The 16,863-nt window shown below is 40.6% G+C and overlaps 2 protein-coding genes across 2 annotated transcripts in view; one reads left to right on the top strand and one right to left on the bottom strand.

The window, feature by feature from the left end:
- SMU1 (SMU1 DNA replication regulator and spliceosomal factor) overlaps nucleotides 1–6,650 on the top strand; it is a 25,933-nt gene extending 19,283 nt beyond the window's left edge. The window contains exon 12 of the mRNA XM_032396713.1: nucleotides 51–6,650. Coding sequence (XP_032252604.1) covers nucleotides 51–149 — 99 coding nt within the window. The 3' untranslated portion in view covers nucleotides 150–6,650. The remainder of the gene's footprint in view (nucleotides 1–50) is intronic.
- Nucleotides 6,296–16,388, bottom strand: DNAJA1 (DnaJ heat shock protein family (Hsp40) member A1). The gene is made up of 9 exons (XM_032396714.1): nucleotides 16,252–16,388; nucleotides 14,989–15,130; nucleotides 14,667–14,844; nucleotides 12,748–12,852; nucleotides 11,604–11,831; nucleotides 9,797–9,911; nucleotides 8,685–8,800; nucleotides 8,282–8,382; nucleotides 6,296–7,497 (listed from the first exon to the last, which is right to left on the bottom strand). Exons 2-9 carry the CDS (start codon nucleotides 15,118–15,120, stop codon nucleotides 7,279–7,281), a joined length of 1,194 nt encoding a protein of 397 aa, XP_032252605.1. The 5' UTR covers nucleotides 15,121–15,130; nucleotides 16,252–16,388; the 3' UTR covers nucleotides 6,296–7,278.
- Nucleotides 16,389–16,863: the final 475 nt, after the last annotated feature.

The raw sequence follows: 16,863 nt of genomic DNA on the forward strand, positions 1-16,863 counted from the left end.
GTGATTTTTATAGACCTATATCCTCTAACCCAGTACTTTACTTTTCCCAGGTTCACGAGAAGGATGTGATTGGTATTGCACATCACCCTCATCAGAACCTGATTGCTACCTACAGCGAGGATGGACTCCTAAAGCTCTGGAAACCCTAATTTCCACTTTTCTTTTAAAACTTGCTTGAGAGCATGTACTTAAGTGAAGACATATACATGTATTGCTTTTTTTTTTTAAGGCTACCTTTTCTAAGCAATTGTCTGAATTAGGAACAAGAATAATTTTGTGAAAATTCATGTTTAAGTAGCAGTTACCCTTTTATATATATTTTTAAGGTATTCATTTATCTGTTTCTAATTGGGGCAGTCACTTAATGTTTTCAATAATCTACCTGAAGAGTGAAATACTGCTGTTTCTAGAAGAAAACTGTACTCCTTTGATTTGAAATAGTGATTAAAACGTACCTCCTGCAGTAAAACTTGTGAATAAGTAACTATCCCATATTCAGTAGCTCTTTGCTGGTCCGTTTTTTTAAGGTGTTAATAAACTTTACCCTTTTCGGAGGCTTTGTTTTTAAATGTAAATAAGTGCTCATCTAGTTTACATATTTAGAATCAAGTGAGGAGGGTGGAATAAAGCATTATTAATCCCAGTACAGCAGGAAGTCTGTTCCTATTTAGAAAGATTGAATGTAAAAAGGTCGGGCGTTGCATAGGATACTCATTTCATTGCCCTCACCGTCCACTCACTCTTCTTAGCTGTGCCTTCTCATGTGTTCTGGCCAACTCCAGAGACTATCATCTCCATCTTCTGGGTAGAACTAGTTGCAGGATCCGTTATGAGAATTCAGTTTTGGCATCTGAAGTTTTGGCATTGAAAATGTGCTATTGTTCTGAAGGAAATTAGAAAAGGACCTGAGATTTAGAGAAGTCTTTTTTTGCTATGTGCATCCTTACCAGTTAAAAAAAAGCCAACAAAACTCTTGAAAATACTTTGCACATGGGTGTCTTTTATGTTTCAACCAAAGATGTATTCAGTGCACTGATGTAGATGTTGAAGGTGCTGTGCAGGGATCATTTCAAGAAATTGAGACCTTATTTGTTTGGGCCTCTTATGCCTTTTAATTTTAGCCTTTATTAGGTACAAACTAATGGGGAAAGTTTTAAAAAAAGTTTTAGAATGTTATAATTTAACTTTGATTGAAATATAGCCTGATCTTTGGCACAATAATGTTCAATATTGGCTGAATTAATCCTTGGCAGCACTAAGAAATGACTCTTCCCCAATCATATTCCCCGAATTTTTTTCCTTTTGCCATTAAACCTGCGGCTTTTTGGGGGTGCCTTTGTAGTTCAGTCAGTTGAGTGTCCGACTTGATTTCGGCTCAGGTCATGATCTCAGGGTCCTTGTGTTTGAGCCCGACATCCAGCTCTGTGCTGAACATGGTCTGCTTGAGATTCCTCCCCCGCTCCCCAGCTCTGACTCCAAATAAATCTTTAAACATGCCTTTTGACAGAATGTCATTTGCGGCCGTTTTGAGAGTTGAACATAGCCATGAATCCATGAATTCTGGTCTCCCATCCCAGTGAAATTAAGTTTTAACATAAAAAGTTTAAGGTGGAAAGAGGAAACAGCTTATGCTAAAATTCCTTAGAAAAGTCTTCAAGAAATTGGGATTCTGTATTTAGCCCATGAATAGGCAATGAGCGCTACTGTTAAAAATAAACAGGCCAAGGGCTCCTGGGTGGCTCATTTGGTTAAGCGTCTGCCTTCAGCTCAGGTCATGATCCGAGTCACAGAATCGATTCCATGTAAGGCTCCATGCTCACTGGGGTCTGCTTCTCCCTCTCCCTTTACCCTTCCCTCCCCCGCCCCCCGCTCAATGGAGTCACTTGTGCTAAGTCCCACACCAGCGAAGCCAGATTTAATGCCTACCCGATTTAATGCCTACCCAAATTGCAGTTTCAGCCTGTCCCAGGACTGTAATTTTTAACCAATCTGTAATTACCAGGTTCAGTATTTATATGATAATCTGCCTGACAGGCCCCTTCTACAGGAAGGTGACCTTGCATGAAACAATCCACTCTGCTGGAGATTTCCTTTTCCCACCCCCTTCAAGTCTATAAAAGCCTTTCGTTTTGTACAGCTCTTCAGAACTCCTTTTTGTTAGGATGTTGCTGGATTCACCAACCGTTGAATAGTCAATTTTGCAGTTGAATTTGAACAGTATTTCCTTTGTGCTCATGAAGAATAAGAATCTGCTAAGCACATGTTCACTTATTCCTTCTAGGAATTTTTTATCAAATGTCTGTTCCTGTACCTAGTACTGAGGATGGCTTAAGACCAGTTCCTGTCATAGAATAGGGAAGAAATTGAAGTTAAAAAAGGAGTACTTAAAATGGGATATGAGAAAATCTTGGGAGTTTTTTGATGATGGTAGGAAGGGCACTTAATTAGCCCTTCTGAGTTAGGAAAGGCTTCCTGGAGGAGTTGACCATAAAAAAGACCAGCAGGAGCTGTGGGTAAAGGGATTTGGCGGTGCGAGTTAGTAGTCTTTCCAGGCACTGCCGTGTTGGGAGACCAGGTGGAGAGAGAAGTCTGGATTGGGAGCCATTTAAGTAGGTATTTTTTCTTAATTGGTATAACATGTAAAAAGTTGTAAACAATGAATCTTTTGCCTTTCCCAGGTAACTATTGTGCACGTCTCCAACTTCTTTTGTACAAACGTTAAAAGTGTGTGTACTTACTCTACACCTAGCTTTTCTTAGGAGGGGAGCCCCAGGGACTGAGGCCAAGGTGAGAGAAGGGCCACCCAGGCTCGACTCCACCAGTCTGTACCACTGTCCAGCTGCTTGAGGGCCTCAGACCCTCCAGGCAGACAGTGGGGTCTCTGTGCCCTTGTTCCAGGTCTGGGTGATGCTGAGCAGCGCTGGAACTGGCCTGCATCCTGGGTTAGGGAGCCCCTTACCAGCTGTGGGTGCTGTGCACCTCCTGGAGCCAACAGTCAGAGGCTGGAGGTCTCTGATGGCACCAACTGGGCTTTTCACTTTATGAAGAGATGGCAGAGATCTTATTATTGGCCTCTTAACAGTATAAGCAGGAGAGGTTAAGCAGATGGGAGCTTGATGCCAGCAACCAATGGCATACAGTAGTCCCTCCTTATCTGTGGTTTCAGTTACTAGTCAACTGTGGCCTGGAAGCAGATGATCCTCCTGCTGACATAGCATCGAAGTCGACAGTAGCCTAACACCATGTCACAGTGCTTTCATCACTCACCTCCCTCCATCTCCTCTCGTGGGCATTTTCTCTCATCATGACAAGGGTGAGTACAGTGTAGTTGGGGAGACCACGTTCATGTAACTTGTACAGCATATTCTAATTGTTTTATTATTATTAATCTCTATTATGTGCCAGATTTATGAACTAAACATGATCACAGGTAGGTAGGTAGGTATAGGTAAAAATGTATATAGGGCTCAGGACTATCCTTGATTTCAGGCATCCACTGGGGGGTCTTGGAATGTATTCCATGCGAATAGTGGGAGAGGGGAGACGGACAACTGGGCTCTTCTGAAACAGCAAGTTGTGTCAGGTTCCTAGGGAGGTCCTCTGCCGCCGCCACCAGATCTGCTATTTCCCTCCAGCACTTACAACTTAAGTACATGGCAGTAAAATGAACTCTGTAAGGGTAAGGACATTTGTCCTAACCCCATTCAATTGTTGCATTAGTGACTGGAATCACTGAAGATCTGACGGTATTTCAAGGCAGCCTTTTTTTCTTTTTAAAACTCAAGGTACTATTCAGTGTCTTCAGTTATTTTTCAACTTATACTAGAACTAAGAGCATTTACTGAGCCCTTCCTTCCTATGTAAGCAACCTCATTTAATTCTCAGAACTACTTTATGAGGTACAGCCTATTATGGTTCCCATCATATGAAGAAACATTTCCAGAGGTTCCCATAACCTTGCTCATGGGGCACACACTGAAAACTCGGTATAATTCCAAAGCTCAATTTTATTCTTTGAATCCAGCTGCTCTCAGCTTCTCTTCAGGTTTGGGAAAAGGCAAAGGATGCTTGGATTATCTGTCCATATTCCATTAACTTATTTACCTAAACTGGCCACAGGCAGTAAGAGGAGTGTAAGAGAGCATGAATTATAAGAATTGGGACTCCAGTTTTTGCTGTTCTGTTTCACTTTTGCCAGAGCAGTGGTTCGAAGTGCCCCGAAAGACTAAGCTTCTGTCCCTGACCTATGGAATTGGCAACTGTGGCAGTGGGGCTCAGCAACTTTGCTCAAACTCGAGAACCAGCAGACTGGAGGGCAGTTTCTCCACCTACAGAACAGAGTAGGTGTTTTGATTCTTGTTCTGTCTCACAGATTGTGGAGGAGATAACCATAAATTAAGTGATGAAGGTCCAGGACTTCAGTAACTCTTAAAAGGACATTTTTATAGTGCTGTAGCTTGCCAGCAGTTTCATTTCACTGTATTTTTAGATCCTATACACATTTCCCCACATTATTTCAAAAAAGAAATTGTGATAAAGTATCCATCTAAGCTGGGGAGCTCCCTTGGTCTCAGCTATCAACGGCTGCCGTTATTTGCCCTTCCCCAGCAATTCTCTTAGCAGTGCCATTACTATCCTAGGTAGTTAACCTCACTATGCCCCCCATGGTGGCAGTGTTGAACACTGGCTGTTCATAACCATCCTGATGCTTAAGCTACACCCAGCTCCATTACATCAAAATCCCTGGGGGTGGGGTGGGGGGACTCAGATGTTTTAAAGCTTCCCAAGTGACTCTAAATGTAGCCAAGATTGAGAACCAGTACCACATGCAGAAAAGATCTGATGCTAATGTCACGTACAGGAAGATCTGCCACCATGTGCCAGGGGCATCCTCGTAGGACTTTCTTGTTCTAAGTATGAATGGATGGGGGAAGCATCAGAGAAAGCATTAGTGCTGGGGCCAGGCACTGCACTTGTGTTGATGCACATGTGTTCCTGGGTCAGACTGGGTCAAAGTTCTGAGAAGCAGTTTTTAGACTACAAACTGTTTCTGCCTCTCCAGATTACCTATTTCCTTTTAGTGATTTTTTTTTTTCAGATTTTTGTTATATAACATAAAATGTACTTTTTAACTGTATAATCCAGTAGCATTAAATAACATTCACAACCTTGTGCAACCATCACTGTGTATCTGAAACTTTCTCATCACCACAAATGATTAAGCCCTAACTCTCCATTCCCCTCCTCCCCTCTAGCCCCTGGTAATTGATCTCTATGAATGTGCCTAATTTTAAGTACATACATACATTTGTATGCACACGATAATTTGTCCTTCTGTGTCTGTCACCTTTACACGCACCATCACATCTGGTTTGTCCATTAGTTGGACATGACTTTGTTCCCCCTTTGGCTACTGTGAATGCTGTAATGAACACTGGCAGCAAGTATCTTACTTAGCCAAGGAGGGAACTACACTAGTCCTATAGTCCTTGTTTGGCTTTTTGAGGAACTGCCCAACTTTTCCATAACAGACACACCATTGTACACTCTCACCAATTAAGGTACAGAGTTCCAATCTCTCCATTCTCACCTGTTTTCATTTTGGATTAGTAAGTATGAAGTGGTAGCTCACTGTGGTTTTGATTTATACTCCCCTCATGACTGAGGTGGAAAGCCTTATGTTATCTTTTAAAAGATGTTAAATGTATTGCAATATACATTTAATATAAATTTGTGCAGAAATTTAAGATTTTTCACAGCCATTATTTTGAATACTTTTGTTTCTGAATACTTTGTTATGCTTTCCTGAGCACCTGGCCATCATATCTAAACATGAGGGTAGCTGTATGGTAGAGACTAAAAAAAGACAATCTAAGAATAAAGGTTGTCAATTAGGATTACTGACAAAAACCACTGAAGGTGTGGGAACTACTCTTACAGACTAGGTTTTGGTTTCTCCTTTTAACTCAAGTGTGCTCTATGAGGGGAACTTCCGACATGGATCACTTCTGGGTTGGAAATGTTTAAGCTTCCTGATTACAGGAGATGCAGAACCAGAAAATAGGAAAACCTCTCACATTCTCTAGTGTTTGCCAAGTTTTTAAAACCCCTTTTGGCTCATTACTCACCCCTCACCCTCATTCACTCCCCGCTCTTGTTTAACATTTAACTGTAGTTAAATAGCATTTTCTATTACCCATTTAACTAGTTAAATGAGAAATCACCTATCTTACTTAGTGAAAAGCCAATGCTTTTAATCTAGGGGAAAAAAAAGCCTGTAGTGACACATTGGAAATGCTTTGTAATCAGTATATTAAGGAGACATTCATACATTTCATTTGCTTAATTCTGATACCCAGATTTAAGCTTGTGAACATGACTTTTAAACATACAATTAAAGCTATTCATCATAATTTGCTATACTACCAACATTAAATTACAGTTACTTCGGAGCATAAGTTAAATGGTTTAAAGTAAGCCTGTAACATACCTAAAAAACACCTTCCTATCGCATACATGCAAATTAACGTCTCCACGTAAATGTCTCTTCACTCTAAGTTACCCTGCTCCCGAAGTCACTAGTCTGAAGCTTATCATGGTCCAAAGAGAAGGAAAGAAAGTGTAACCAGGATATATATATATATATATATTTAAAAAAAAAAAAAGATGGCACAGCAGAAGGGAATGCAGTTCTACAAGTGCAAGCCCTCAAGCAGCAGCATATGATAAACCTCTTCTTTAGAGGTATCCTTTCTATCAATGATACCACAGGCCAAATTACATAGCATGCCATCTTCAAGTAACAGTTGAGGCAATAAATGCAGAGGCATCACAATGAATCCCACTTAACTATAGACCAACACTTCTCTACAAATTCTTTGTCTGACTGCCAATTAAATACAAGTTTTAACTTCATAGCTTAACAAATTAAGGGTCATACACCGAAGTCAATACATACACCTAGCATTTCAGTCTGAGCTGTTTCATATACATAGAGCTGAAATTGATTACAAGGTATGGCCTAACAAATGCTAGGGGAGATTTTTTTTTTAAAGTAGTTTTTACAAGTATTAAACTTTATCTTGCACACTGAAGTCATCATACATACAGGGCAAAGTCAGAGCTTTTATATTTGAGTTTATTCTTCATTTAACTTTTAAAACACTACTATAGTTGAATATTAAAACAAAAACAATAGCAAGTAGTGAGCTATGATTATAGTCCTTCACTCATTCACTACTGCATATAAAATGCCAGCAGTGTTATTCACTGGCCCCATTAAGAGGTCTGACACTGAACACCACCCCTGGGATGATGTTCATCATCCTCATAGGCTTCCCCATTGTAATGGCGCCGTCTTTCCTGATTTGGATCAAAGTCCACCAGTTCTACCTGGTCCATTTCATCAGTCTCTTCTACTTCCTTCCTCTCAGGTAGGAGTTTTTCCAGCAAAGAGAGTTTATCAGGAGAGAGAAAGCCATTCTCAGGAAAGTTTACCTATAAAAAGAAATCTCTACTGTAAGTTCAGTTTGATATACTTCATTAGCTCCTTAGATATATTACCACTGATCCATTTTCTCCCCATAAAAACATGTGGTCAATGTGCCAATCCCAAATTAGAACATGTGTTCTAAAAGGCACAGCATGTATCTACCTAGTACCCTGAACTAGAATTTAAGACAATTAAAAAAATTACCCTAGTAAAACTGCACTGTGATGATCACCGTTCTATTCAGCACATGAGAACCCATCCTGAAACACTAATTCCTTTTAACAGTTATTTTTTTAAAAGCTGTTTGTCCTCAAAAAGGCAGTCCTTTCTTTGCCCAAGTTTTTTAAAACAAAATTCTCCCATTTCTATAAAACTTTGTTAAAGAAAAAAAAAAATAGTATTTTGAACTACATGGTCACCAGAATTTATCAAAAATGCACACTTCCCTTGGCATCTTCCCAAAATGTTTTTAATAAAAGCTGTATTTATGGGTCAAGAGCCAGACAATTTAAGATTGAAAAAAATGATTGAGGGTTGCTTTATAAACCATCCTATTAGCAAACCAAGCTTTGTAGTATTTTGCCAAAAAGCCACAGTAGTGGCACTTTTTGAGTGCTTCTGCTGAACTTTTAAGATCCCAATTATAGCCTTGTATTAGCTTAATTTATTTCTTCCTGGGACAAGAGAGAATACCAATCTGATGTACCTTACCATTCGGAAATGTAATTCTGTCGTTAGTTTAAATAAGCTAATCATTCTCCAGTATTCCTAGAGTACTTTATAGCTTACCTTAAATTCGATGATTAGGCGACCCTTCTCATATGGTCTACGATAAATTGGCATGCCTTCATTTAGCACACACTTGATGTCTCCATGCTTGACAATTTGACCTAAAAACACGGAAGCCGAGTTTTTCCTTAGTCACATTTTTATGAGGCGGGGAAAATAAACAACAGAGATTCCTCTGTTAGAGGAATTAGATTCCTCTAGCTCACTGAATTTATGTGAGGCAATCCCATTACCTTTTTAGAGGCTTCCAAAAAGACCCAATACCCTATACAATTTCAGCTCAGCTCCCAAGAAAGATATGTAACTGACCAAGTAAAATACCAGTTTTCTCAGTGCCTGTACCAGCTGACAGCAGATCATGACAATACTAGAACAGAAAGACAAGCCCATCCAAATATCATACCTGGGTGAGAGGTGATGACGATGGTTCGGTTGTCAAGAGTAGATATTGGCTTTTGAAAGCCGCACAGTGCTTCAACCAGCTGTATGTCCATACACATGAAAAGGTCTTCTCCTCGCCTGTATCAATGTCAATATGACATATGCTTACATCTTTCAAATCACCAATTATTAGAAGTACCATGGCAGGCAATTGTGTTAACAGCAAGAGTGTAAGGTATCTTTCACGAAGATGTCCTTTCTTTCCCCGTTCTCCAAACAGCCAATATACATGGACCCTGCCAACTGTTTCCTGGACAAGACTTTAGAATCCATCCACACATTCTAGGCAGCCTCAACTACTTACCATCCCCAAACTGTTTCTTCATCCCACTCCCTACTTGTGCTTAGACTTTCTTTTCCAATCTGTATTAGTAAAATATCTTACCGAGTACTCCAAACTCTTTGTAACAAGATTCACCTCAAATGACAGCATTTTCCATTGAGACATTTGTGGGAATGTTTTTTTCGTTAAGTCAAAACCAGTTCCTTCAGAGGTCATTCCCAACAGATTTATTGGAACCCTACTCTCATCCAATGCTTTAAATTAGCAAGGGATAGATATTTAACAAATTGCTAAATCATTCTTGTGCTTCACTCTCAGCTCTTCATAAACAGTATTTCACAGCAATATATAAATTTATATACTTAGTTTTCAACAGAGAGTTCTACACATTTGTTTACAGTTAAAAACAACCCAACATATCACAAACTCATGATTGAAAGGCAAAGTTTTAGGTTATTTCAAATTAACTGCTATATAAAGACTGTTTAGGGATGTATCGCCTAACCCATCCATTTATATTCATACAAAACACCTGTAATAAAAGCACATCCTTCAAATTCCAGGTTGGGTAACAACTAAGTTTAGAAAAAAACCCCAAATCTGATCCTTTCCGTTTTTTGCTTATTAAAACAGTGGTTAACTACCTTTTAGAAAAGACATCATATATAACCCAACTCTCTCCTGCTATACTTTTCTACGGTATTTCCAAGAAATGTCTTTAAAGTAATGAAAAGCTCATTAGAAAAAAAATATGCAAGAGGTCAGTTTGAGTAGTTCATAAAAGTTCTTACCGAGTAAAAACAGCGTGGTCCTTCTGATCTAAAACAATGATAATATCTCCTGGTTCCAGTCCTGGTTCTTGGTCTCCTTCACCATGGAATGTTATCTTCTGGCCATCCTTCATGCCTAAAAACAAAAGATTTTATACTCTTGTTTAACATCCAACTAGTGCCAGAATCAGTCTGTTTAAAAACACTGATGCACGTTTGTGTGGAAAAAAAAGTCGTGTCTTTGTGGATGCTAAATCTACCAAAATGGCTAAGAATGCCCACATGATTAAATCAGTCCGATTTCTTACTGAAGAAAGTGATCATAGTAGAGAACAAACTCTATAGAGGCAAACAGATGAGGTTCCACATTTTAGAGCTCTTATTTACTACTCGCTGGGTTACCCTGGGAAAGCAAGTTGCATAACCTTCCAAAAAAATACCAACTTTCCCAGAGACCTACCACATCAGGGCTGTTTTGACTATTAAATAAAAGGCCCACACTGCCACTGAGTCAGCTGACTGGCAAACATTATTAACCGTAAACGTTAATTATTTCAATTTCATTACTTATATCCTTATCTCCTGAACCAATGATCACCGAGGTGACCCACACAAGAACTTTGTTTTACTCGTTATGGAAACTATTAAATTTACATATGTAGCCAATACTACAATGAATTCCTATATATTCAAACTAGATCCAGCTGCTATCAACTCATGACTACTATTTCATGTGTTATACCTCCACCCATGCCCCCCCATGTTCTGAAGCAAAATCCCGACATAATATTTCAATATGTACCTCTAAAATACTAAGAACTTAAACCACAGTATCAGTATTATACACTGACAAAACTAAACAGCCTTTAATCATTTGTGAAGCCAAGTAACTGTCTTGTTACAGTGGTGAAGCAATTAAACAACTAGGTTTTACTGGTTGTTCCACTACTATAAAGACTGTAGGTAGATACAGCAAAAATGGTTTCACTTGCCACTAATGCCCTCCAAAATACATATTGTTGGTAGCAAAAGGGGATGTCCTACCGACATACTAAACATGAACCAATTAAGCAGGAAAAAATGAAGGGAGAGTCAATACCATGGTTCACATGGAAGAATACTATTGCAGGAGCTTAAGTTAATGTAAATGTATGTAATAATATATAATGTTCATACTATCAATAGTTCCACCAATATGCAGTGCATAATACTAGTTTCATTTTAAGTTAGTGAAGTCTGAAGAACATTACCACGTATTCATAATCTAAGTTCTTACGTATTGATTAATGAAACATGCTCATTAGTTTAGAAAAATTAAGGAAATCTTTGAGACCCCCCCCTGAATTCTTCACCTAAAAGCAAACATATTCCAGGGTGCCTGACTGGCTCAGTCAGGGAGCATGTGACTCTCCATCTCAGAGTTCTAACTGCAAGCCCAATGTTGGGTGTAGAGATCATTTAAAAATAAAAGCTTAAAAAAAGGTAGGTATATCCCTTAATCTAGCAGTTCCCAAGAAAATTAACAATGTGTTAAGTTAATTGCAATAAAAAAGGTGGAAGAACTGATTTAATAGAAGAAAATTAAGTGTGGAACATCATTTGCTGATGTCAGTGTTATATTAAGTGAGGAGATCCTTTAAGTATTCCCTAAAAACATACAAAAGCTTGGCATGAAAAAGCATTTACTACATAGCTAAGAGTTATCCCTGGGTGATAACATCATACATAAAACCTATTAAGGATAGTTTTTAACGATTACAAAATGTAGTATTAATAAACTTGCCACAGCACTCAAGAATTCAAATTAAGAAAGTGGCTCAGAACTCACCTTTGTCAATATGAACTTCTAAAATCTTCTTCTCTCGAACTATCTTCCTCCCATTGCAGCTTTTACATCTATCTTTGGGACTGATCCGTTCCCCATGGCCCTGGCACTCCATGCACACAGACTGAATTTGCTGAACCATTCCAGGTCCTATCTGATGTATTCTTATTTGCATTCCAGTACCTCGGCAATTGGGACAACATTCGACTGCTCCTTTCTTACCACCTCTGCCTGAATGTTTTAAAAAGAAATGTCTGAATTTAGTATTAGATACAACAACAAATATTTTAAATGAATTCTTACATACTACATTTAATTTCCAAGATCTGATGGAATTCTGCCCTAGAAGTCTACAATTCAGCCTTCTTATAATTGATAAAACATAGCCACCATCAGCTTCAGTTATCTACTGACATTTTGACGGCTGTCTTCCCAAAAAGTGCCAATTCAGAATTTTATTTGAAACGTGCTCCCAAAGCACCATTCTTACGACCACTTTATCTGTGAGATGGAACATTTTAAAGCGTACGCTCTTTAGAAAAGAACATTTCCAACAAGTAACTTACAAAAAAGACCAGAGGTTCTTAGCCAAGAATTTGTCTAAACAGCTAAGTGTCCAAAAAAAGAGGACACTATTAAAACCATATTACAGATTCTGAAACCATTAGAACGATAAAGTTTTAGAACAGAAACTGTTCACCTCTGAACAATGTTGAGGAAAAGACACCAAATTCGATTGATCCCAATTGTATTTAAAATACACGACGAAGGGCGCCTGGGTGGCTCAGTCAGTTAAGCGACTGCCTTCAGCTCGGGTCATGATCCCAGGGTCCTGGGATCGAGCCCCACATCGGGCTCCCTGCTCCACGGGAAGCCTGCTTCTCCCTCTCCCACTCCCCCCTGCTTGTGTTCCCTCTCTTGCTCTCTGTCAAATAAGTAAATAAAAAATCTTTAAAAAACAAAAACAAACAAAAAAACCATACACAACAAAAAAAAAGGTGGTATTTTGCTAGTATTTCTCAAGGTGGTAGATTCAGATTTTCTTCATACTTTCAGTCTGCAAGATTTAGGTAGTGTACTGTCAGTTTTATATATCCAGAAAAGTTTGTTTCATTTTCAGTTATACTTAGGTGTTAAAAGACCATACCTTCACATTTATCGCAAATCACATTCTTTTGCAGAGCTAGTTTTCGTGTTGCACCATTATATAAATCTTCTAAGGTTACTGAGAGCTGATGCACGACATTTTTACCTAAAACAAAACACTGCTCATTAAAAATTTGAAATGTTACTTCTTATATTTGTGTTCATTGCACTTTAAAAACAGTAGGATACATCTGTTGAACACCTACTACGTACAAGGAAGTTGGTCACATTATCACCTGTGATCCTCAAACTGAGATGTAATTTCAGATGAGGAAAATTGGGTAACAGTTAAGTAATTTGCCTAAGGACATATTTGTGGCCATCTTACAAACTATGGCAATCAAAAACCTCAACTGCAAAATCACTTGGGAAAACCAATGTTAAACATCAGGTTTCACAAATTAATCCAAACTGCATCTCTTTTCTAATACATTCTTTGAATCTTTCACTTAGTATGATAATGATACGGCCAATTACTTCATCCAAAAATTCTTCAACACCCTAAGTTCCAACTAAGCAAGACTGGCCAGGGAAGCAGATAGTCTTCTATGGAGACTGGATAAATCTATCAATTCCCACTTCTTTGTGATGTAAGAGTAGCACACTTACTTTTGGGGACAGCAGTACTTAAAAACTGTATTTTTCATACAGTGCTGTCCAATACACCTTCCTGCAGTGACAAATATTTTACATCCGTGGTATCTAATACAGTAACTGCTAATCACGTATGGCCATTTAGCACCTTAGTAAGGCTACCACATATAGAGGAATTTTTGTTTTGAATTAATCTAAAGTAAAATGTGGCCAGAGGCTACAAAGGAGTGCCATATCTCATCTTAAAATGTGAAGTGGAAGGTGGAGACTGCAAAAGGACACAAAGGCTACAGAAATGAAATCACCTGCCAATGGTTAGTAAGTTCCTGTTTAGTGATTCTTCCACAGTGACGTTTACTCACCAAACAGTACTGCCTTATGCCTAAGTGAAAAAAGCTCCCTCACTCCTATATGCACATGTCTAATGAATACTTTTAGTTCCCAAACAAGTGTGAAGCACCATTAACTATACCCTTTTGTTCCTAGCTCCACCTTTGGTTCTGTATCAGATACAGTCCCATGCAGTTGGTTCTGGCATGCTAGAAACTGCCCCTCTTACTTTAGCTTTATAGATTTGAGAAAACAGGGAAGAAAAACAAAAACTCCTTTAGTGTGGTTACATTATCCTCCAGTATCACAACAAAAAAAATCTTTCATTAATCTAAGTCAAAGTTTGCCAGTCAATTCCTTAAATTTTTTTTTCTAAATAAAAACTGCTTGTTTTTCTGTGAGAGAAATCATCCTAAACAATTAACTATGATTGTAAATCGTTCTAAAATAAATTCCATAACCACATTTCTGTTAAGTGTTAAGGACACAATTTTAATAAGAAAGCAGAAACAAGATTAAACAGACCATAACCTATTTGGAGTTAATAAACCTGTGTTCCATTACTGACTCTACTGATGCCTTGCTATATATGACCTTGAAAAAATTTTAATTTCTTAACTTTAACTCACTTGTAACTGAACAAGGCCATGTAACTCCAAGGCTGTGGGGGAGGGGGAGGAAGGGATCAAAAAAGAGCTCTAAAAAGGGCTTTGTCCTATACTCTATTCCTTTAATTAATGCTTGATAACCTTCCTGAAGTCGTATGTAGCGGAGACCTTTACAAGCGTTTACTTGTTAGAACTTGATTGGCCTAGCTATTTCTGGCTACATCAATCCCACTTAAAAAAACTACATCATAAATCAAAGTGGCAGTTTACCTCGGTTTGCAACATTATACCAACGTGTAAACAAGCATTTCAAATAGATAATTTCTCTAGAATTTGCTTTCACCAAGGGCTACTTTAATTTGCTCCATGTGGACTAGGTTACTCTTACCTCTCCTTTCTCTCTGCATCCTTCCTCCTCCTCCAAAAAACATATCAAAGATGTCCATGGGGGAGCCAAAACCACCACCAGCTCCACCTTCTTTAATTGCCTGTTCTCCTCCTTTGTCATATAATTCCCTTTTCTTTGCATCAGAGAGTACTTCGTAAGCTTGAGAAATCTGTTTAAACTGTTTGAGAAAAAAGAAATTTCACTTAAAAGTGCTGCAAAGCAGTCACTGTATTACACATACTTATCGTCAGGTTGTAATAAGTACTATACACCTGGCAAAGAACCACACAGCTACATTTAAGAGTACGAGTACATCACTTGCCTTCTCTCCTTCATTTGGATTCTTATCAGGGTGGTACTTCAAGGCCAGTTTCCTGTAGGCCTTTTTCAATTCCTCTTGGGTGGCATTGGGTTTGACCCCCAAAACATCATAGTAAGTGGTTTCTTTCACCATTTTCTACAGCCTGAAATAAAAAAGTTTTAACTGACTTTCAACTGGAAATTTTAATTAGCCAAAATCAGAGGTATGGCAAAGAAATCTGTTCTTCCCCAAATCTGATTTAAAAAACCCACCTTCCCCAAACTTCAGAGAAGGTAACAATTCCTTTGGTAGTTCAGCCATAAATTCTAACGAACTAAGTATTAGCTAATAATTATCAGGAATAATTCAAAAGCCTTCTACAGCAGTTGGTTCCCCCTCTCCCACAGGAAAGCTCCATACTACCGCCACTATTATCTGGATTCTTCCTGTTTCTCTTTCCAGTACTGACAGCAGTGATCAAAAAGAGCACCAATAGGTTCAGTCTATTAGTTATTACGTTATCATTGTCTTTGGTAAATCTGATAAGCCATACACTCCCTAAAAAAAAAAGCACTTGGGCACGGGGGAGGGGGAAACGGATTGGTTTATGAAACTGATTAAAAGCACAAGAGGGCGAGCTCCCCTCCCCCGCCAAAGATGTTTCTCAATCATGGAACTTAACAGCACTTCCACTTTGACCACCGAACCCCTCTCGCCCCCACAAGCCAGCGTAGTTTACATGTCGTTAGGTTTCCCCCTGCACTAGATGCAGACCTTTAAGGTTTTCCTCCTCCCACCTTGACCGAAGAGGTGGGAGAACCCCAGCCAGCCCTCAACAAAGAGAAGGAAGGGAGACCGGAGAAGCGGCCGCAGCCTCCGCCCCGCTCCCCCCCACAGCCCCTCGCCCCTCGCTCCTTCCGCGCGTGCGCGCATGGTCGCCCACCCCCAGCAAGCTGGGGCGGAGGGGACGCTGGGGCGGAGGGGACGCGGGGGCGCGCACGGAGGGGGGCGGGTGGAAACCCGAAGGTGGCAAATCCTTGGGGACCTCGGGCTAAACAGTGGAGAATGCTTCAGGAAACGTCTCGGGCCCACTCACCGCGTGCCGGAGATAGGTTGCCGCGGCGCCACACCAGCCCTCCCAAAAAGAGAATCGTGGATACAGGAACCGACAACCCTCCCGCCCACGCGAAGCCAACCGCCTCCGACCGCGGCTCCATCCGGCTTCCCCGTGCCAACAATGGCGCCGGCCTTGGGACAAGGGGAAGCGCGAGGACTGAAACTCACCGGTGAGAGGGCCGAGGCCGGTGTGGGGGAGCGGGAAGGAGCGCGTTGCTGGGCGCAGCTCGGGCAGCCGCCGCTCCTCCGCGTCTCACCGAGCGTTCTGGAAAGTTCCGCCCGGCGCGCCGCAGCCGTCGTCTTTTGTAGCCGAGTCCAGGCGCGTCACTCGACGGAAGTCCCGCCCCTTTCGCCGCTGCCACCGCCCCGCGGTTACCTGGGCAACGGCGCGTGGGCAATCGTGCTGGGAGGAGCTTTGCCGAAGGGCCTTGTGGGGGTGGGTGCAAGCTTGGGTTTCTGGTGCTCGTGGAACTTTCTGGAGTTCCTTCCTCCACCCCGTGGGCCAGAGGGTGCGGAAGTCTCGGGCGGGAGCGGTGCAGTGCCGGGCCAACCCCGGTTTCCCGAACCGCAGGGTCGCAGCCGCTTCCGCCGCCTGCGACGGCGGGGAGGGCTTGGGAACCGAGCTCCATGCGGGAGCTGAGTTCGGAACAGGAACCTCTTAGAACAAAGCCCCGCCGTACTCCCTCTCCCTGCCGGCTTTTCTTTTGCCGCTTCAGGCATTTGTAATTCGCTTAATTCCTCAGCCCCGAGATTCTGGGAACCCGCCGAGGAAGAAGTGTC

Source organism: Phoca vitulina, unplaced genomic scaffold (genome assembly GCF_004348235.1).
Source record: "Phoca vitulina isolate PV1807 unplaced genomic scaffold, GSC_HSeal_1.0 scaffold94, whole genome shotgun sequence".
Classification (NCBI taxonomy): Eukaryota; Metazoa; Chordata; class Mammalia; order Carnivora; family Phocidae; genus Phoca; species Phoca vitulina.